We start from the raw sequence: 22,362 nt of genomic DNA, 5'->3' as shown, positions 1-22,362 counted from the left end.
AAAGAAATAAATAAAATGAAAATCATATATTTTATGTTCTAAACCATATCTATTCTATTTTAGTGTGCCCAGCGAAGGGGGCCGGGTTTGCTAGTCGTTTATAAGTAGGTGTGCATAATAATAATTCGAATAATAGGTATAAATAAACATTTGTTTTTTATATCATAGGTGCTCACAGATTTAGAGGACGTCATACAGACCTACATATATCGATACCGCACAGCGCACAGCAGAAGATAAAATCCAAATGGATTGAATAAAATTAAATTAAATTAAGTAAATTATGTGGGAAATGTGGCGACTTTTTATATTGCAATAATTTCCAACGTAGTTTCAAGGCGAATTTATTAAATGTCGTATCGGTAAATCAGCTGATTTTTTTTTCTGGCGCCGTGTCCTTGTGGCCGTCAGCCCAGAATGAAGGCGAATTCATTCTTTGTTTTGTACTTTGACAATCAAACGTACAAAACATTGTTGTTGGGCCAGTGCCACCATATTTAATGAATGTGCCTTGCCACAGCTATAGAAAACACTTTTTTTCTAATTGACTAAACCAAATTAATGTTCTTTTTTCCATATGACGGACCCATATACTTATATTGATACCCTGCTTGCGGGCAAAAAAATTAACAGAAATTGTATTTTGAGATTGTATACATCTGGCAGTGCCGATTGTAATCGCTTCAATGCAAACAAAGCCAACAAGCAATAGACAGCTGGATGTTGATTACTAGCATTTGTTTACATTTAATAAGTTGTGGCCAATGTTTTTTGTATTTTAAAGTGTTTATTGGCAATTTTTGGTTTAACTACAACGTTGGTACGCATAAAATGTTACCTTATTATTGTTGATTATTCGTAATAAGGCTTAAATGCCTATATTTGTCTATATGCACATGCGAGCTACTTACTTTAAATTTGTCAAATGAATAAATATTCCGCAATCAAATGTGAAAAATCAAGAAATACTTCGCGAAGGCAGCCAGTATTTGTGTGCTCTAGTTAAATAATAATCTAACGGTATTAAAATATATTAGTACCTAGTCTTTCTATCAAATTTTATGTGTTTCTATAAGATATATAATATAAACTATTACTTACGTGTTCTCTAATTTGGTTATACTGTCTCCATTACAGTTAGCATTTATATAAATAAATCCACATTTACAATGGATACCGATCCGTTAACAGTAGTTAACATTGAAAATGGTGTTCCGGATGAGAATGACATTTGGCAGGCCCATATTCAGGAAGACGATGCTGCTGTTTGCATTAGAACTGAAGGCAGTTATCCAAATGATATAGCTTCAAATAATGGAACCACAGATATTGATGATGATACTACCTTTGTCGTTTCGAATCCGCAAACAGTCGATGATTTCATCATATACGAACTAAATGAGATGGATTGTCGAGTTTTGGGCAAAAATTCGAAATTTAGAGTGAATCCGACCGGCAGATTTCCACGAAAACGGCCAAAGATAACAGATATTTCCCAACGTTCTTTTAGGCTAGATAAGGGACCAATTTTAAAGAAAAGAGAGCAAGCGGCACCTCGTACTACTAACACTCCTTCAGGTTTAATAAGAATAATGCCATCGGAAAGAAATGATCATTTAACCAGTACAAATGACTTCCACTACAACAACGAACACATGGCTACACAGAAATTGACGGTTCTACCAAGTAGACAAATATCTGAAAACCATTGCGTTACGACAATAAAACAAGTTACCTCCAGTGCAACAATAAAGGGATCTGTCACAAAGGAAAAAGGCACGTCTTTCCAACAAAAATTCCCCAAAATAAAGGAGTTTTGGGAAATGTCGGATACTGTTACAACAAAGGTACCGCCAAATCCAGAAACTTTGGTACTAAAAAAAAACAAAATAAGTCCAATAAAAATATGCACAAAACCTGCTAAAAAACCTTTGGTGAGTTACAGTGAACTTGAAAAAAGATGTGATTGTAATATCTACCCAGTGAAGGGCGCTGAAGTTTATACTAAATTCGAGTTAAAGGATTTCTTTGAAGAGATGTTTGAGAAGACGCGCAAGTTAAGTATTGAACGGCGTCAAATGGTTAAAATGGAATTACTGAAGGCTGTTTGTCGTGCAGAAGAGGACGTAGAGGCTGGAAATTTTTGCGAAAAGTGCTACACGATATTGGCGCAATCAAAAAATAATTGATACAGAAAAGCGTAATTGAGCATCGCTCATACATATATATATTTATTTTAAACACAGTTACTTATGTAAGTCATAGAAAAATAGAATAAGAAATACAAATTATGTAAAAAGATCGGCTTAACATCTTTGTTTCCTTCAAAAAAAAAAAAAAAAACAATAGGATAGATAGGAATTTATAAATTGAAGATTATTAGATTATTTCTAATTTTTGTAACATGAAGCCGTCCGCGGTTTTTTTGGGGATCGCTGCGGAATGAATGCTTGGTCAGGTATGCATAAATATGGGCTGTTACGCGAGTAAGACGTGGGAAAGTTCCTTTGTAATTAAATTTATTCTGGCTAAACTTGTCTTGAGCTGCACTATGGCCTTCGTGGTCAAATAATTATAGTAATAACAAGACATTCCCGAGAGTAGAAAAAATTCCATCTACAAGTATAACGCTGCTACAACAACTCTGGTTGGGAATGTCATAAGATTAATCTAAATTTCTATCTAGCGCTGAACTAGGATAATTATAAGCTTGAGACATTTTAAGCTTGATTTCATTGTGAATTTTTGCTGCCGAAATGTTGTTACTTTGTTGGATATAAATCGCGGGTCTTTCTAGCATCGTAAGTCCGACTAGAAACGTGCCCGGCTTCATTTTCAGCCTTTTAACACCTATCAAGACCATTGAGCATAGGTATCTCCAAACAGGCGATCCTGGACGCAGGGTGAGTAAGTAAGTGTCCTTCCTACGACGCCGTATTGGCCCTCTACCTCGAAGCAATGTGGAAGTAGCCCCGTAGTGGAGGGAAAATTCCAAGCGAAGTGGAGGGATATTTTTAGTGGAATCACCACACACGTGGTAGCGACGGTTATTATATGGTGCGAAGGCATTTTTAACCCAACCTCGCCGCCAAAAAAAGAAAAATACTAACCATCATTTCGTTGCGATCGTTGTACCGCTAACATGCGAAACAAAAAAGCGGATGAAGCGATTGTTATTGCACCACCTATTGCAGACGAAGAGCTCCAGCTTCCCCGTGAGACTCGTGTAACACTGGTACAACTACGTTCTGGATACTGTAGCAGGTTAAACTCCTATATATCCAGAATCGACCCCGACATTCCAAACACATGTCCGGCATGTGAAGGTACCCTACACTAACCACCTCTTCACATGCCCCCTAAAACCAACTCATCTAACATCCCTCTCCCTCTGGACCAGACCTGTCGAAAAAGCATGTTTCCTGGGCCTACCTCTAGATGAGCTAGACGAAGACGACCGGTGATATGCCCTACACTGACAGGGCTACCATAACTGTTAAAACAATAACAACAACATTGTTCTTGCAGTTATTTACCTGTGCATTAAGAAAAATAAAAAAAAAACAGATTTGGATGAAAGAGTGGTTGCAAAACAGATTACTCCTACTCGTTCTCATATTGAGTTGTTGAGAAATATGAAAAATTAGTGCTGCAGAGGTATGTATGTAGGTGAAATGGTTGAAATGCCAGTCTGGCACCCCTCAAGTAGCACTAAAGCGCCATTTTGATACCATTATGAGACCTCCAACAGGCAGATATCTACAGTCAGCCAGAGCTGTTGATATAATGGAGAAGATTGATTGGATTTAGATTGGCGCACTGCCTCAGGCTGTCGAAGAAAGGAGCACCCAGTGATCTTAATCATCTAGCTGCCATAGCCGGACATTTACAGATAAAGTGCCCAACAGTCTCCTTCTCTGAAAGGTCCCAACAGCTACTGCAATGGGGGTTAAATGGTAACCCTAGCTTTTCCGCGTGTGTGACTATCGTCCAGTGACCGGTAAACACAGCTATGAGTTTGGAAATTAAATGGCGTGGAGTCCCCAGGGCTGTCTGAGTGCTCCTTCTGCGGACAAAGGGTTTTCGAAATAGCACACGAAGAAATGGAGCTCCATCTTTTCTGCGCTTTCCTGAGAAATAATTTGTGCAGTTCTCCTTTAAGGGAGGGGTCTAGGGTTTGACTTTCAAAAAATCGATTTTTTGGAAATAGCTTCTTCTTATAGTAAATTATCTCAAAAATATTGTCCCAAAATTTCAGCTCAATCGGAGCAAAACTTTTGGAGTTATAGACGTTTTTGTCCCCACTCCTCTGCGATAGCTGCGAGCATTTGGAGCGGAGCGTTACGTTTTTCTCGAAACCCCTTTTTCAAAGTCCGTGACTATTAGAACTTCAACAATATTTAACCGATCCTTTTCAAATTTGGTATACAACTTCTATATATAAAATACCTCCCCCCCCCCACTGAGAGATTTTTCACTTTTTTGTTTTACATTAAGGGCGGTTTCCACTTATACAGCGAAAAAATCAGTGAAAATCGCACTTTTTGCTTCAAAAACGCGCTGGCAACGTAAAAATGAAAAAAAAAATCGGAGCCAGTGGGGGGAGGTTTTGGTGATAATTTAACCAAATAATTCTGTTTTTTTTATTTCAAGTGACTCTACAACTAGATACGATAGTCTCCGCAAATCACCTTTTGGAAAAGGCCTCACCGGCTTATTTCCCGATATTTTCTTACAAAAATTTAGTACAATATTGTTGAAATGATGCTTTATAATGTACAAAAAGTTTAAATACATTTTCACTATTCATATCTCTAAAGCAAAGTCTCAAAAATTCATTAAAAAAAATGCTCAAACCCTAGACCCCTCCCTTAACAACTGTCAGGGGTATGTCGATGCCCGGGTAGGAGGTCTCTGAGGCCAATTCAGTCAATTATGTCCTGGTACCCAGATTAGAGAAATGCACACCTGCACACCCAAGGAGTATACAATGTTTTTATTATCACTTTTCCGTTTACTCTTATCTCGACGACAGTCAGTAAAAAATGAGAAAATCCACAAGCTGCGCCACAAAGTAGCAACAAATTCCGAGGTAAATGTAAATTTTCAATTACTTGGGATTTGTGCCCGTACTTCATGGATTTTCTTCGAACTGCAAAAAATCCCTAGGAATTGTATACCCTATTTGGGGCTAGCTTTATGCACATTTTAAGACAAGTTTTAACTTGTTTCCACGACAGTCGGTTCTACGTTACCGAAACGACCCGTATTTATATCTGGCCAAGAACTGTCACTTCAGCAGCATTCCCCGTATGCCCGTATGTAAATATGGGGAATGTTCATGCCGCTACAACAACAACAAGTTTTAACTTCTTCAAGAAACATAATATTATATTAAATAAAAATACACTTTTTGTTAAGTTATTTGAAAGGGGCGGCTGCATCTTTTATTTGCACAGTAAATATTTCCAATACTGGCTTAAAATAAATAATATAAACATTGTCTTTGCTGCTGACTCGCTACATTAATTCATAGACTACGCTAAGTACCTTAAATCAGATTTCTATGTACTAAATTTTTAGTTATTTATAAAAAATTACAGAGTGCATAAATAATGGTTACACAAGTTTATGGAGTCTAAATATACTAAAGCGTTTTATAAATTATTTACAAAAACTAAATCACATCAAAGTGTAAGTAAATAGCTTTTAGTTCTACTACAGCAGAAATTAGCTCATTACTGGTTCATAGCCAATTGTTTGCTTTCACCCTTTCGCAATATAATATCCAATTGTGAGATTAATCCTATTGCGCGGAAATTCTCCATTGAAAGGGCAAAGTCCTCCAACGGTTTTAGGTATTCAAGTGCTTGTGCATAGGATGTCAAATCAGTTTCCACACTTTTGCTAATACCATTTGTGCCATTTGTATTGCCATTCACTGTAGGCTTCGGCGACGGAGCTGGTGTGTGATCATTCGTGCCATTTGGTGTGCTACTGCCGTTCATCAGTTTGATTGGTTTTACATCGCAATCGTTAACTTCGCAATCATTCGTTAAGTCTGTTACATTGTGACCATTTGTTATTTCGGTAACGTCGTCCTCATCTACGCGTGCTCGCTTTGGAGGCGCCGGTAGTATTGGGCTCGAGCGATGCACTGGTGATTCTAATTTTGGTACTTGTTGCTGTGGGGGCGAGTGCGATGCAGGACGTTGTGGTTGTGGCGAGCTATAATTGCTATGTTGATTTTGTCGGTCGTAGTATCCTTCATAACTTTTATAACTACCATTGAAGCTCTGTTGTGTCTGACCGTAAGCGTCATATCCCGAGTGATTTTGCTGTTGATCCTTCACTGAATTACCCTGAGAATCTTCATCATCTTCATCATATTCCCCATATTGTTTCATGTAGTCCATATATTGTTCAGGTAAATTTTCCAATTTATCAACGCGTTCAGCACTCGTTGGTGGGAATAGATGTTGCAGATCTTGTACAATATCTGGAATCCACAGTGACACACCAAGCGGCTTCAATTGATTGCTGGCCAATTTTTGTGCAAATCCAGTTAAATGTGTCTCGCGGAATCTATTAAGCCAACGATTATCAGCCACAAACGAAGTAGAACCGATAAGTTGTCCCGCTGAAGCAGCCTTGTCCTTAATCATGCCGTGCGTTATAGAACCGCGTAGCTGTGGATTTAGATTGGCACGCACCAACCATTCATATACAACGGCATTGATGTATGCGCACTTGCGGCTTTGTTCGATTTCTTCTACCATGGCTTGTCGTTCAACGGCTTTAAGGTCGTTTGGCACTTCCAGGCGCTGAGATGGTACAGCTGAAGCTGTCAGTCGTCGTCCACCAATGAGATTAGGATGAAAGTGGAGTGCACACACAACTGGTTTTTTGAAAGGCAGTATGCGACTCAGCGAGGCATGGCACGCCTGCTTCCAAAGGTTATAAAATGGGTTTTCCGGTCGAGGAAATTGGAAGAACTGCAATTGTGGACTTTGACTGGAATTGGAAAGACATCCTACAATACAGCAACGTCGTATGGTCGGCATAGTGATTTTCTGCTACTTATTTGTCGGAAAAAAATAAATCGTTTGTGGACAGATTTTTGTTTTGTGCGATTTCTGAAGACCGTTACGGTACAGCTGTTCTGTGAAGAGAAAAATAAAATGTATATGAGTGACCAGAAAAAAACGTAGTAAAATTTTTAATTACATACAAGAAATATTTAGGGAGCGTGTCATTATTCTGTATTACAAAATTCTGGATGACAAAATTCTGTAAATAGCAAAAAAAGTCTGCTTTTTTAAAATTCTGCTTTTTAAAATTCTACTTTCTAAAATTCTGCTTTTTCAAAATTCTGCTTTTTCAAAATTCTGCTTTATTCAAGTTTTGTGATTTTCGTCATACAAGAAGAGAGTCAAAGTTCTCATCTCCAGGTAATATTTGATTGCAAACATACGTACATACCAATGTATAACTGTTATCAACTATAATTAATGTAGGTATGTACATATGTACGAGGGGATTCTGCTGTTTCCGTGGCGCCGCAATCTTATGGCGGATTCTTATAGAACTCGACAAAAGAAAACGAAATGAAAGAGTAAAATTTTTTGATATGTCACTTAGTTTTCGAGATATTGAATAAAAAAAGGCTGGAAGGCCTCAATGGTTTTAACACGGAAAGGAGTTCTACGCAAAAATACTGTGGATTGCGTAGCCGGAGTTGGACTGATGAGGGTTATTTTTTTGAAGCGCGGCCGAAGGCCGCCCACGCGAAAAGGAGTTCTACGCAAAAATACTGTGGATTCTATCGAAACTGAAGAAAAAATTATTATTATTATTATTTTTTTTTTTTTATTTAATATCTCGAATAATATTGTAATAAAAAATAATAATAATAATAAATTAAATAATTACATTACCTCTTTAACATTGTTAACATTATATTTTAATACAGAATTTTGAAAGCAGAATTTTAGAAAGCAGAATTTTAAAAATGCCGAATTTTAAAAAAGCAGAATTTTGAAAAGCAGAATTTTGTTTTTAGAATTTTGTACATACAGAATTTCGACACCAACCCAAATATTTATTATAATTTATAACGCAATTAAAAACGAAATTAAAGTATTTGGTGATATCTGGAGCAAAAGTTCATGCACATACATACATATTTTCATACTGATGGAAGTGTGAGTGTATTCGAGCTGCAATAGTTTTTATTTATTTATTTATGTATTTATTAAAGGCAAACATACACCAATGGGTTATTTTTGCAATGATTGACGTTACGAATTTCTTAAATAATTAAATCGTAGATAAAAGAATTTACAAAAAAATCAAAATTAAAATTATTGCTAGCGGTAAAGAAGTTGAAGTTGTAGAAAGTATAGGGTTTTTCAGCAAGAGCGCTTCAACTTTTGAACTTTTTTGAATAAAACACAAACGGTTTGACTTTTTTTACTATTTTTTTTTTTTATTATCGAGTTTGAACATATACATTTAAGTATGAAATTCGATTTCTTTTGCATGACCACCGCGTGCACGTTTTACGAAGTCCAATAAAAAAAAAAAAGTCCAATCGTTGAACCCAATTTTCGACCACTCTTTTGCATAAATCGGCCGAAATTCCAGCAATTTCGCGTTCAATATTGGCTCTGAGCTCACAAATCGTCGCCGGCTTGTTACTGTAGACCAATGACTTCACATAACCCCAAAACGGGACGGCTTGTTAAATGGACCGTAAAATGGCCGTAATGCTCTTAAAGTAGCAGCAACAGAACGATTATTTTCATAAAAAATTTGCACGATTTGCAATCGTTGCTCAAGTGTGTAGCGTTCCATGATGAAATGTATACTAATGAAGTTTACAAATGACAAGCGAAAAATAAAAAATATTGCGTCGTTCGCCCTCCCTATCGGAAAAAAGTTGAAGCGCACCTATTGAATAACCCTATATTAAAAAAGGAAAGAAATATAAAAATAGTAGAAGTAGAGAGTAGGGATGGCGGCCGCCGTAGCCAAATGGGTTGATGCGTGACTACCATTTGGAATTCAGAGAGAACGTGGGATTAATTGGAATTGATTGAAATAATGAGAAATCATTAGAATACATTCATCAATATTTGGCAAGGTAACGAGCAATTTATGTTTGAAGCGCAAGCTCTTTTTATATATTTAATTTTTCGGGGTTAGTTATTCCAAAGACGGACAGAGACACAAAGTATTGACGTTCACTCACCAAATATTTCAACTTAAGCAAATGGTCAAAAGATACAGATGCATTTTTTTCGCAAAAACAGAAATGTGGTCATAACGTTTTTACAATAAATGTGGGTCACGTCACGTTCTACCACAAAATTTCTGCATCACTGCCGTCCCGAGTTTTGTTAGTAAAATGTTGACACTCAGATGGTCATCATTAGTCAATCAAGCGCATTGTAAATGTTAAGGTTTAATAGATGGTCCATAAGGACTCGCCCAAACTTGGTCTCGCATAGATTCGATATAATAATTATTAAAATCGGATGGAAATCGACTGCAACTTTAGAAGTAAGTTTGGAAAAATTATTAAAATAATATTATGTTTCTGACATTGGTGAAGGAAAGTTAAGAGAGGAGATTAAAAAATATGGACTTGTAAACGTGTTATACAAAATTTACGGAAAAATCTTGTTGGATAAACGGTTGTATGATACAACTGATTTCCATGTTGGTCCAATGGTTCCATGAACATTAAAATGTTTCAATTTTTGGTGGGCGGAGTTAGCGGTTGTACAATGAGTTGGAACGTGTATACGCAAATTGTACAACCTACTTTTTTTAAATTTTTCTTTTTAGTTATTTACACAGAAAATAAATAAAATAAAATAAAGTAAAATAAAATAAAATAAATTTAAAAAAATATAAAAATAAAATAAAATAAAATAAAATAAAATAAAATAAAATAAAATAAAATAAAATAAAATAAAATAAAATAAAATAAAATAAAATAAAATAAAATAAAATAAAATAAAATAAAATAAAATACAATAAAATAAAATAAAATAAAATAAAATAAAATGAAATGAAATAAAATGAAATGAAATGAAATGAAATAAAATAAAATAAAATAAAATAAAATAAAATAAAATAAAATAAAATGAAATGAAATGAAATGAAATGAAATGAAATGAAATAAAATAAAATAAAATGAAATGAAATGAAATGAAATGAAATGAAATGAAATGAAATAAAATAAAATAAGATTTATTTCCACAGATCAAACCGCAGCTGCCAACAAACCTGACATCATCTTGTTCGACAAGATAAATAAAACAATCGAAGTAATCGATATAGTGGTGCCCCTTAATCGCAACATCCAAAGCACATACTGCACCAAAGTATCGAAGTATGCAGCTTTGGCCATAGAACTGAAACGGATGTACAAAGCGAGGGAAGTGAATATATTTCCAATAATTATATCGTCCACTGGATTAGTGCCTAAGCATTTAATAAAAAACTTGAAGAAGTATGACTGCCAACACCTCTTAGAAGGCATGCAGTAGTCGACCATACTGGACACATGTGCAATAGTTCGTAGATTTTTAAATATTTAAGCAATAATAATCGCATGGGCGTAGAACTTGGACTACGCTCCACCAGAGCATTATCCCTTGAAAATTTTATCCGGGATGTGTAATCTCCGGCAATAGTCGAGATGGATTAAGCTCAAAAAAAAAAAAAAAATTAAATAAAATAAAATAAAACGAAATGAAATAAAATAAAATAAAATAAAATAAAATAAAATAAAATAAAATAAAATAAAATAAAATAAAATAAAATAAAATAAAATAAAATAAAATAAAATAAAATAAAATAAAATAAAATAAAATAAAATAAAATAAAATAAAATCAAATCAAATCAAATCAAATCAAATCAAATCAAATCAAATAAAATAAAATAAAATAAAATAAAATAAAATAAAATAAAATAAAATAAAATAAAATAAAATAAAATAAAATAAAATAAAATAAAATAAAATAAAATAAAATAAAATAAAATAAAATGAAGTGAAGTGAAGTGAAGTGAAATGAAATAAAATAAAATAAAATAAAATAAAATAAAATAAAATAAAATAAAATAAAATAAAATAAAATAAAATAAAATAAAATAAAATAAAATAAAATAAAATAAAATAAAATAAAATAAAATAAAATAAAATAAAATGAAATGAAATGAAATGAAATGAAGTGAAATGAAATAAAATAAAATAGAATAAAACAAAATAAAACAAAATAAAATGAAATAATAAAAAATAAAAAAATAAAATAAAAAAAATAAAATAAAACAAAGTTAAATAAAATAAAATAAAATAAAATGAAATGAAGTGAAATGAAATAAAATAAAATAGAATAAAACAAAATAAAACAAAACAAAATGAAATAAAAAAAAAATAGAAAAAAATAAATAAAAAAAAATAAAATAAAACAAAGTTAAATAAAATAAAATAAAATAAAATGAAACGAAATGAAATAAAATAAAATAGAATAAAACAAAATAAAATAAAATACAATAAAATAAAGCAAAGTTAAATAAACAAAAACTTAAATTAAATAAAAATAAAATAAAACATAATAAAATACAATAAAACAAAATAAAATAAAAAAAAATAAAAGCAAAAATAAAATAAAACAAAAATAAAATAAAATAATAAATAAAATTTCTTCAATGATTTCTATTGCACAAATTCCCCTGATTCCTGCATTTTGCGAAATGTTCAACCCCCCGAATATGAGAATAGTACAGTCGGGCATCGCGTTGTATTTCACGTTGGAACGTGCCATCCAACTCATTGTGCAGCATGTTGATACAACGGTTAAAGCGTGTGTATTCTACATAACGCCCATAGATATAGACCTAATTCTCTTTTTTCACGAGTTCAAAAAAAAAAGTTCTTTTTTTTACACGAATTGTTTTGTTTTAACAAGGCTTTTCATATTTTATGAATTTTTCTGGAATCTAAATAGAGCTATTAGAGTGAGATTTTTCGACGCATCTACGAAGCGTTTAAATTAGTCTCAGGAAAAGTATCTGAGACTCGGTAGACACAGTGCGGCCGATTCCTGGCCAAAAGTCGAAAAAAAAGTTCTAGATAGAGTTTTTTGTCTTTGGGTTGGCTACAGTAATGCCTTGAGTAGTGAAAACCGTTCATAGCAACGTCCTGTACCCTAAGTATCCTCTGTATTTTCAGTCGCAACGTGGCTTTCGTTTGAGCATCGTATTACTGTCGATGAATAGTGAAAGTTGTACACATTTGAAAGATTTTGTAATGGAGTAAATGGAACAAAATCAAATGGAATCATCTTCGGAAGGTTAGTAAAATACGAAAAATCTTTAGTACATATCAATACCTCGACACAAAATTTTTAGCTGCAGCAATACGTACATAGATACATTTTTTGCAATTTTTTTATAAAATTTGACTTTTCAAACTGTATAGTAATACAACGCCGTCATATGCTGCTTTGAAACCTATTAAAGGTTACTCAAAAAAGTAATGGTTACTGAATAAAACAAGATTCAGCTGCTACCACTTGCTACCTTGCGATCCCGAAAACATATAAATTTACATGCATCTTGATTATGTTCTTGAATATACGCTATTTCACGTGAGGGGGTGGCCAATAGGGGTGGAAGGGGGTAGATTTTCAAAATTTTAAGATCAAATTCGTAATCAGCGACCCCGACAACCCCCGAGTAAGAAATTTTGAATCAATTACTTAATTTTTTGAGTTTTGGCCAGCTTTTCGGGAATCGGCCGCACTGTGCGCCGTTTAATATTTTACGTCTTATGATATATTTAATAAATTAAAATGTGTAAGCACGGAATAAATTCTTACTTGAACTCTAAGAAGGTTTTTTAATATTGTTTTCACCTAATTCTCTTCTTACACGAATTTTTTGGGAACGTATCTATCGTGTAAAAAGAGAATTAGGTGTACTCGCATTTATGGATTGCTGGTTTCTAGAAATTTTTCAAAGTAACTGTGTTCGATACTCATATGTATGTATGTATGTGTGTGGACGTTGTACAAAAGCTAGAGATATAAATCACAGTTACTTGATTTTCCACCAAAAGTATAAAAATTATGCATACGCTTAAAATATTTGTACATACATATTTTATTTATAAGTATGTTTATACATATCGCCCATTTACTTCAATATTGCGTAATCCAAAAAAGTAAAAATGTTGAGAAAAACGGCTTCAAAGTGATAAATTTACCATACCTCCCCAAGTAGAAGTAAAGAAATATTTCTGTCTAATGAGAAACTGTTAATAGAGATCGCCATGAATTTTATACACTGCATAAAAGAAGGCTTTTTTTTTGGATTATCGTACTATTGAAGTAAATGAGCGCATATAGAGATGTTAGGGTTAAGTCATCAAAATCAAAGTAGTTTTCATAGTCGACACTTCATCATATAAAAAATTGATATACTCAGCTGGCATTTCATTTAGTCATAAATGTGAGTGTATTCTTTATTTGATTTTTTTTTAATTCAATACTTCTAACTTTATTGGTACCCTCAATTCACGTTGTTGCTGTTGCTGCTGCTTTTGGTGGTGTTTTGAGAAATCTCAAACTCAATCGAGGTTGACTACAACAGAGCAAACGTTTCTTTTTGGTTGATGCTTTTGTGTGTATCATCACTCCAACTACCTACTGTTCATATGCCATTGTGTTGACTCAGACGCTTTCTTAGGACCGAATGAGTCAAGCAGTTTTTTCTTTTGCCGATTAACTGTGCTACAGCGTAGATTACCTGAAATAATGGAAATCAGATTGTCGGTAGGTATATATATCTCTAAATGCGCGTATGTATGTATGCACACACATATAGATATACATATGTATATGTACGAGTATATGCCCGGAATTTAAAATGCTGGGAATGGAATCGTGCAGAGTGACAACTCGATAAAGTAAACGAAAAGTCTCTATACCCAAAACGTCGTCGTATTCTCACAAGCTGCTATTCGTGCTATTAATTTGTCTCATTTTCGAATTCAAGTTCTTCTAAGGTTAAGTTACAGCTTGAGGCTGGTTGTGGAATTTGTATTTAGGTATTAATGTGGGTATGGATGTACGAGTATAAGTAGATACGTATGTATATATACGTACGTATATATGCCTTGTGTATGTCTATAACTGCGTATACTGCAGTAGAATTGCCATTCCTCAAGAAAATATCTGATGTTTTATCTGTCCTACTTTGTTCCTGCTTCCACCTGTGCTCCTCTATTAATGGGCACAGCTATTATATTATACATACTACCATACATACATATATACGTCGAACATTGAATATGTATATGTACATATCTATAATTTTTTGCTGTTTATTTATAGTTCTAAGCCTTTCAATTCCCATGGTTTGCTAGCGGATGTTCGAGTGATTTAAATCTGGCATCCCATGTCTGGCTAACGGTTAGTTAATAGGATTAATGGGTGTTTGTACATTTGTATAAATATATATATATATATGTATGTATGTATGTATGCATGGATGAACAGCTGTTTAGCTTGTATATAGTATAAGTTCATACTATATATTCTTTGAGTGTCTCTGATGGCCTTTAGTTATCAACTCACGTAATCTCAGCTGTATTGCTGAACAAGCTGGAATATTAGAGTAGGTTTGCATGTGTGTAGAAGTAGAACCCACGCTAGATTTGCAGCTGCCATTTTTAGAGTTTACCTACCCTACATGAAACATATGCAGTATACACATTGATTAAAAAGTTCCCGGAACAACCGTATTGAGGTTCTGTTTTTTTCGTTTATTTCAAATTTAAAACAATCATATTTTTTACAGACCACTTAGAGGTTATATGGGCTTAAATTACTGCAGATAGTTAAAAAAATAAATTAAAAATTAATAAAAATATTTTAGAAATTTATAAAATTCATTCTTTGGCACCGAGAAGTCAAACGGAATAGAACTCGGGATCTCATTAGATTACCACATCTGTGATTAAGATTCCTATCGCCATTGAGATTAAAAGTTACGCCGTCTTGAGTGAGTCTACAAATCTGCACGTGCTTTCTATTTTTTTACAGTTTTACAAATAGATTTGAATTTGCAACGACTTTGTATTAAATTTTTAAAAAATGTTAAAAATGGATTTAATGGTGCGAAAACCTTAGAAGTGCTGGAAAATTGTTTCTGTAAAGAAAACAGACGACAGCCGTTTACGAGTGTCATTAATGCTTTAGCAGAGATCGTGAGTCTATCGAGGATGACAAATGTAGTGGCAAACCGTCGACATCGAAAACTGTCGAACAAAAAATCAATAAAGTGAAACAAAAGTTGATCAATAACCGCAAATTAACCATTAGAGCACTGGCCGAGGCTTTAAACATTGCTTATGGATCCGTTCATGGCATTGCAGTTAATAATTTGGATTTGCACCGGGTTTTTGGAAAGTTCGGACCTGAAATTCATAAAAAAACGCGGACCGTGTTGATGTCACGAAAGACATGATTTCCAGGGCTGAATCCAAGCGACCCAACATTCTGTGAAGTTTTGACCAAGAACGAAAAGAATACCACACAACAGCCAACGAATTCGCCGGGCATGGCTTCCTGCGAATTTTTATGTTTGAACGAGTCAAAAACCCACCTCGGAAATTAAAGTTCCAGAAATGCTGACTTAAGTGCGCTGCAGTTGATGTGGAGCACTTTGAAGGCGATAATATCACTTTTGAGGAATAAACTTGTATTTTGAATTTGCTGAATATATTCCGGGAACTTTTTGATCAGGAAATGTGTTTACATATTTGTGTGATTTGAAAAATTTCTTGCACTGCTTTACATATAAACAGATCAATTATTTTCGGCAACACGAAGCCATCCAGCCTTTTAGAATAATTAATATCGATCGCCGTAATTAATGGGTTAGTGCGTGACTACCATTCGAAATTCGGGATACGTTGGTTCGAATCTCCGTGAAAGACCAAAATGAAGAAAAAATGTTTTCTAATAGCGGGTGCCCCTCGGCACGCAATGGCAAGCCTTCGAGTCTATTTCTGCCATGAAAAAGCTTCTCATAGAAAATATCTGCCGTTCGGAGGCGGCTTAAAACTGTTGGAGGAGCTCGGCCAAACACCCGAAAAGAGTGTAAGCGCCAATTGAAAACAATAATGTTATTATCACATTTCCTAAGCTTTGTAGTATCTCAGGCATATGTTAGTACTTCGCCCTATAGATAGGAATATAAACCGAACGCCATATTATTTTTAATGCTCATCTTTTTTTACCTTAATGCTTTAATTACTTATAATTAGTTCTTATATATGTAAATCAATTAATCAATACTGACACTGTTATATATATAAGAAGTACGCATGCGCCAGCGCTCGCCGGCTGCTTAACGTGAATCCTTCGAATAAGGTACAAGTCTATCCCGCTTCTATAAAAAAATACAATAGTCTTCATTGGGATTAAAGAATTTTGTCTTGCTTTGCCGGAAACATTTTAAGAGTGACGATTAGCCTCTTCTATTCGCTACTTCACTGCTCGCTATCTATATGTTCGATTAACTTAACGAAAAATGTGGATGTGAAAGCAACAACAAAGTTATCGAGCAAGAACAGCAAAAACTGAGTTTGTGTTGATGATATGCGAAAAAATCAATGCAGCCACTGCTCATGTTGCTTCGTTACTCCGCTCAGCTTACAACAACTGATTGGACGAGCACAAGTACAGGTGTGAAATGAATAGCCGAGTCCCCGATGACAAGCAGCCGAAGTTACGTTTCCACAACAGTCGGTTCTTCGTAACCGGAACGACCCGAATTTATATTTAGCCAAGGATTGTCACTTCAGCAGCATTCCCCATACATACATATAGGGGGGATGTTTATGATGCTACGACAACACCAACAACTCTCATAATTTTGCTTGGCTTTGAATTGTCAAACCTTGTAATCTATCATCCTTGCACATACACATTTAAACACATTTGCATCTGTGTGCGGGCTGTGTTGTGTAGCGCTTCTAAGAAATTCAGATCCATTGTAAGTTGTAAGTCCATTAGTTACATTATTTCCCTATACCAACAATTAGTGAGTTTTAACGGACCAAAATACCGAAATAATACTTTTACAATATGAGCCAACTTTCAAAGAAAATGTGTGCGGTTGCATTTCAGAAGGCTCAAAGCCTTTTATACTGATTGTATGATACTAGGTAGCATTCACATCATTCTGTATCTCTCTGCTCGAAATTCTAGATAAATGCAATAAAGGAAATCATGTGCTGCGTTCCGGTTTTTTACGAAATCCATTAAATTAGACGATGTCGAAATATTTTAATTATCGGTTACTGCAAGTAATGGGTTAAATTAGGTGATACTAAACCTGTTTTTACATTCCAGTAAATGCAACAATAAAGTTTAGAACGTTAAGTTTTTGGTAATTGGGGTATTCCCAAGGGCGTTACTATTTACTGTTGTTTACTAACCCCTGTCAGTGCGATTAAGTCAACTTGTGCTGTTTCGAGAGAGGGGTGTAAAGTGAGTAGGTTTCACAGTGCATATATAAATATATATACACGAACCCTCATTTAATCGTTAAAAACTTTACAACTTAGGACAACATGACACTTACGACACCTGGTGAACCACCTAAATATGTTGCGAACAATTTATAAATTTTTGTTTATTTTCACCTTTGGAAGTGCAAATACTTCAATAAAATTGTCTAAAATAGCTTTTTGTATGTTACTTATTTTGCAATAAATATTCTATTTATTTTGAGTGCCTGTCGCTCGAAAGCTTCCGACAGTGCTTGTTTCACATTCGATCTTATCGTGCGCTTTCGTGCGACATTAGACGAAATTTGTTATGCGTATACCCGCGCACTTATGCACAAAGGAATTATAATTTTATTCTCGTAACGGTTGTGTGTAACAGAATAAAGGAATCGAATGTAGACATATAGCATATACATATGTATGTATGTATATTACCATATACCAAAATGCTCTGATTGGGAAGATGAGTCGATTTAATCGTCCGCCCGTGCGCACCATAACTGGGGCAAATATTTATATATAATATTTCAATGAAACTTGGTACATATAAACATTCTTATATACTCCCATATTACACATATGTTCCAAGGTAGTTTGGTATTGAAAATTGGCGAAATCGGTCAATAACTGCACCAACCATCCATTTAACGGTAGTCCCCAAAAAAAGAAAGAAACCTAATATTTCTGTTATAAATAATTAACCCGAGAAAATAAATACGATGCAAGTAAAATTTTGAAAAAATAGCCGGTGCGACACCCATTTTTGGGTAGTAAAACTCGCCCAGCCACTTCATTTAAGGGGGTCTTCTGGTCTCCAGCGAAAAAAAAATCGATTTTTTTTTTTTTTGCATAATTTTGTTGTATGTGTATGCGAGAATATGCCACAGAAAGGATTTTTTGAAAATCGCATTTTTTCACATTTTTCTGGGCACCGAAGTGTACCCTCCTCCGGCCGTTTTATCATAAACTTTATCTTTAAACGCGTTTCCCCGAAAATCGTGTTTTTTAAGCATTTTGGTCACACTTTTCATAGTAGTTATACTCCGATTTCAATGGTTTTGGTCTTAAAAGGTTCGGAAAACTTACCGCTAAGTTTCCCCGTTTACGATTTTTGAAATTTTTTTTCATTCCATTTTTATAACCTTTTAAAGTTCAAAAAATGAGCAAAAAAAATTTTTTTTTGCAAATTGTTGCATAACTTTTGAAAAAAATTAAAAAAAAAAATCTGTCAGGGGAAAACTTAACCAGGGCAACTCTGAAGACAACGCATATCTAATTTTTGCTTTCTGATTACCCAGGTGGAAAAACCGTGATGGAGACCTGTTTCGTTTGGAGGTGGACGTCTTCAGCGCCATTTCAAGGTCGCGGGTGTTAATTTTTTTCAAAGTCAAAACCATTTTTTAAAAGCCAAGACATGTACCTTTAAAATAAAAAAAAAATTTTTTTAAAATATTCACAGGATTTGTCACAATCAATCCCCAAAAAAACCCTTCATTTCAGGGCCTCGAGACCAGAAGACCCCCTTAAGTCCGACAACATTTTTATTGAAATTGGATAAAAACATCGCCCGATTTTTATTTGAAAGTCTAAATTTCCGTCTGTCCGTGTGATGTTACAAGCCATAATTCTTTGAGTTTGTTTGATTCTAAAAATTAACATCCAGCCCAAAATAATTTTTCAAAAATGTGCGCGGGTACATTACGTTCGATCCGGATTTAATTTACTTTTTTAGAGTAAACTTGTATTTGCAAGAAAATGCGGTTCAAGTTCTATGGCGCTATGGTTATATTCACCGAGTCCAGTTCCGTCAGGATATCGATATCGTGCAAAAATATGCGAGTTATAAAAACAGTTATAAAATCCAAAGTAAACAATAAAGCAGAGCGGCGTATTCATTGTCACTTAAACGGTTAACTAGGTGGCAATCCTATTTAATAATATTTCTAAGTCAAAGATTTCCCAAATAGCTTTCATTTGATACCCATATAATTAATTTGTTTTTTTTTTTGCGGAAAGTCTAATTTTCAGGTCCCGCGAGACCATATTTTTACCTACGTATATCTCAGGAAGGCATGCTAATCACCTGTAGCGGCAAGCTTATCACCTACCCTGCCAGAAATCAAAATAGATTAACCAAACCAACACAAGACTGAGTCTTGTCGAGGCCCTATGCTCCCAAAAGGAGTGAACAAGGAAAAAAAAATATCTCAGGAACCGTTAGAAATATAAAAATGGAGTAAAGCTCTAAACATTTTTCTCTTAATTTGAAAATATGTATGTATGTATATTTGGCATAAAACACTCTCGAATAGCCTTAATTCAAATAGCATAATGGGCCGATTTATGTTCAGAAATATCCTAGAAAGTGGAATATTTTCACATAACGAGTGGAATATGCCATTTCACAACCTCACCTCACAACTCGTAAGAAATTGAATGGCAACTAAAAAGTACTCCTCATTGATTGGTTTAGTCGGCTACCCTAATAAAAAATTAAAAAATCTGTGGGTAATAGTAAACAGGAGGAGGCATGGGGTGACAAATATGGATAAAATTAAGTTAGTTGAAACTGCAGAACGCGCCTGGTTAAGTATTTCTCCACATATCATTAACAAACTTATAGCTCCTATATCTCTATGCATCTATGGAGATTCATAACACATAAAAAATAAAGGTTGTGCTATAAAGTATTAAATAATAATTAGTCCAATACGTTTTCGACGCACTGAATGTTGAATATTTGGAAATTTTTTCGTATCTAATGTCACGGAGTGAAATAAATTCTACGATCAGCCGAAAGCCTCCGATGCTAGCGCTGAACTACTTTTAGTTTGTATAATAATTTTATTGTTATGTAAACCTTTATAAAATAAAAAAAATAAAAATAAAAAATTGTACGATTTAAAAAAAAAAACTTTTTGTAATATGTTTTTTCAAAATAACTACATAGTTTTTCTTTACTTTTAAATAATTGCATTATATTCTGAATAATACAATATTTGGCAGTTCAACAGATGATGGTGCAATTATAGGCACCAGTGCAACATCTTTTGTCCTAAACTGTACATACATACATAAGTATATAAATTACCGTATCTGTTTGCAGGTTTCCCAAATCGATTTAAGTTTTTTAATATAAATAAAAATAAAATTAAAAAAATTTCTCACTTACTAAAGTGTTTAATTTTACTGAAACCCAAATTAATTTTAGTGCCACAAAAATTTACATATTTGAGTAAAAAAAGTCTTTTCAACTTTGATATCGGGCCACACATGAAAAAAGTAACGTAGTTGCAAACTATTTTTATTTTTTCTAATGTGCATATGCAAACACTTTTGAAGACTCACGTGTATCAACAACTTCTTGTTCTTCACCTCATCCATCTTACTTATACACAAACTCTATCAGATAAGCCGTTTCACAACGCGCAGAACTGGCGTAAGTAGAAATTTCAATAAACAAATAATTGTCATATAGTCAATGACGAAGTCAACAAAAATGAAGTCGCCAACCAAATATCAGCTGTTAGAAAATATCAGCAACAACACTTTAAACAATTGGTAGCAATACAATAATGGCACACACCGTGATGAAATAACAACAATAACAGTACTCGTTTTCTCACATCCTCACACTCACATATTTACTTATTATGTTTATACATACTTGCATATGTATGTATGTATGTACATAAACATATAGATGCGCCTTCACATACGAATGATAATTACCTTACACGCATACAAGCACAATTCTCAAGACCCCGTCTTGCGTCTATTTCGCTTCAACTGGCGCGCATCCAATGCTCAACTGTCTCTCGGCTCTCTTGCCTTGGGCACGACCCACATGAACACAATCCCACCGATTATTACCCGTTAAATATTTGTACGTATGCGAATTTCAGGTTGGGGGAAATCTATATCCGGCTGAAAGCCCCTACGTGAAGCGTCTGTGGTATTAAATATTTGTATGCCGTATACTGAAATGGTTCGGTTCCCTGACCTCTGTTTGTGATATTTTTTCAAGAATCACTTGCACGTTGCAAGTAACATCTATGTATTTTTGTATCCGTGTAAATACTCGTACGTATGCCAGATAATGGCAATGCCTGCCAAATGTATGATTATATTTTGAATTCTCTTATATCCAGTAAAGCGCGCGCACTAGTAAGTAATAATCAAAACGTTGTATTCACAACGTACCGTATAAACTGAAGCACTCCACTCACTCACTGCTACTACTCGAGAGAGAGCGATGTTCTTTGGATGCCTAGTAATTGTGTAGTGTATGTAAATGTTAGATACACACCACCGTAGCGTCGAGAAGCAGACAAAACACAAACGTTCAACGCGACTGCTCAGCACTAAATGAAACGTACATTCGACCGACTTGGTGGTCGAGGTCTTGTGCGCCCCAAAATAATACTCGTTTTTCCCATACGCGCATATAGACGAAAATCCTCCAAGCACTGTGGCCCGGCATCTATAGTCGTTAGTCGTCAGCCAAGCGGTGTTCGATGTATAAGCACAAAAACAACTATATACAATGTGTACACACACAAACACAGATACAGTTGCACGCACACAAGCAAATGTCAAATGAATGGTTGAATGGATGGTTGGTTGGGATGGTTGTTGGCTGTGGTTGCTGAAGCAAACGCTTAGAGGTAGACTAGGTAAGGCAAAGCTGCCCGTCAGGCAGCTGAATTGAACTGAACTGAGCTGAGCCGAGCTGAGGTGAGGCACAAAGTGTATAACGACGCTTTGA

The 22,362-nt window shown here is 34.4% G+C and overlaps 2 protein-coding genes across 4 annotated transcripts; one reads left to right on the top strand and one right to left on the bottom strand.

Annotated features, from left to right (window-relative positions):
* The first annotated feature begins 686 nt into the window (after positions 1 to 686).
* LOC129240949 (uncharacterized) lies at positions 687 to 2,310 on the top strand. Of its 2 annotated transcripts, none has more exons than XM_054877028.1 (2): positions 687 to 820; positions 1,138 to 2,310. In XM_054877028.1, exons 1-2 carry the CDS (start codon positions 721 to 723, stop codon positions 2,187 to 2,189), a joined length of 1,152 nt encoding a protein of 383 aa, XP_054733003.1. In that variant the 5' UTR covers positions 687 to 720; the 3' UTR covers positions 2,190 to 2,310. The 2 variants fall into 2 exon arrangements, with proteins under 2 accessions (XP_054733003.1, XP_054733004.1); XM_054877029.1 differs by lacking the exon at positions 687 to 820 and adding an exon at positions 831 to 1,020.
* Positions 2,311 to 5,421: 3,111 nt separating this feature from the next.
* Positions 5,422 to 22,001, bottom strand: LOC129240107 (uncharacterized). Of its 2 annotated transcripts, none has more exons than XM_054875619.1 (2): positions 21,327 to 22,001; positions 5,422 to 7,162 (listed from the first exon to the last, which is right to left on the bottom strand). In XM_054875619.1, exon 2 carries the CDS (start codon positions 7,062 to 7,064, stop codon positions 5,739 to 5,741), a length of 1,326 nt encoding a protein of 441 aa, XP_054731594.1. In that variant the 5' UTR covers positions 7,065 to 7,162; positions 21,327 to 22,001; the 3' UTR covers positions 5,422 to 5,738. The 2 variants fall into 2 exon arrangements, with proteins under 2 accessions (XP_054731594.1, XP_054731595.1); XM_054875620.1 differs by lacking the exon at positions 21,327 to 22,001 and adding an exon at positions 7,232 to 7,283.
* Between the last annotated feature and the right edge of the window lie 361 nt (positions 22,002 to 22,362).

Source organism: Anastrepha obliqua, chromosome 3, assembly GCF_027943255.1.
Source record: "Anastrepha obliqua isolate idAnaObli1 chromosome 3, idAnaObli1_1.0, whole genome shotgun sequence".
NCBI lineage: Eukaryota > Metazoa > Arthropoda > Insecta > Diptera > Tephritidae > Anastrepha > Anastrepha obliqua.
The sequence above is the reverse complement of the archived record's forward strand: the minus strand, read 5'-3'. Positions and strand labels throughout refer to the sequence as shown.

Bases quoted from the DNA above. Each gene is read 5' to 3' on its own strand.
- LOC129240949 (XM_054877028.1), top strand. From the start codon at position 721: ATGTTGATTACTAGCATTTGTTTACATTTAATAAGTTGTGGCCAATGT. The intron at 821-1,137 runs GTACGCATAAAA...TCTCCATTACAG, and splicing joins TTGGTTTAACTACAACGTTG to TTAGCATTTATATAAATAAA.
- LOC129240107 (XM_054875619.1), bottom strand. From the start codon at position 7,064: ATGCCGACCATACGACGTTGCTGTATTGTAGGATGTCTTTCCAATTCC.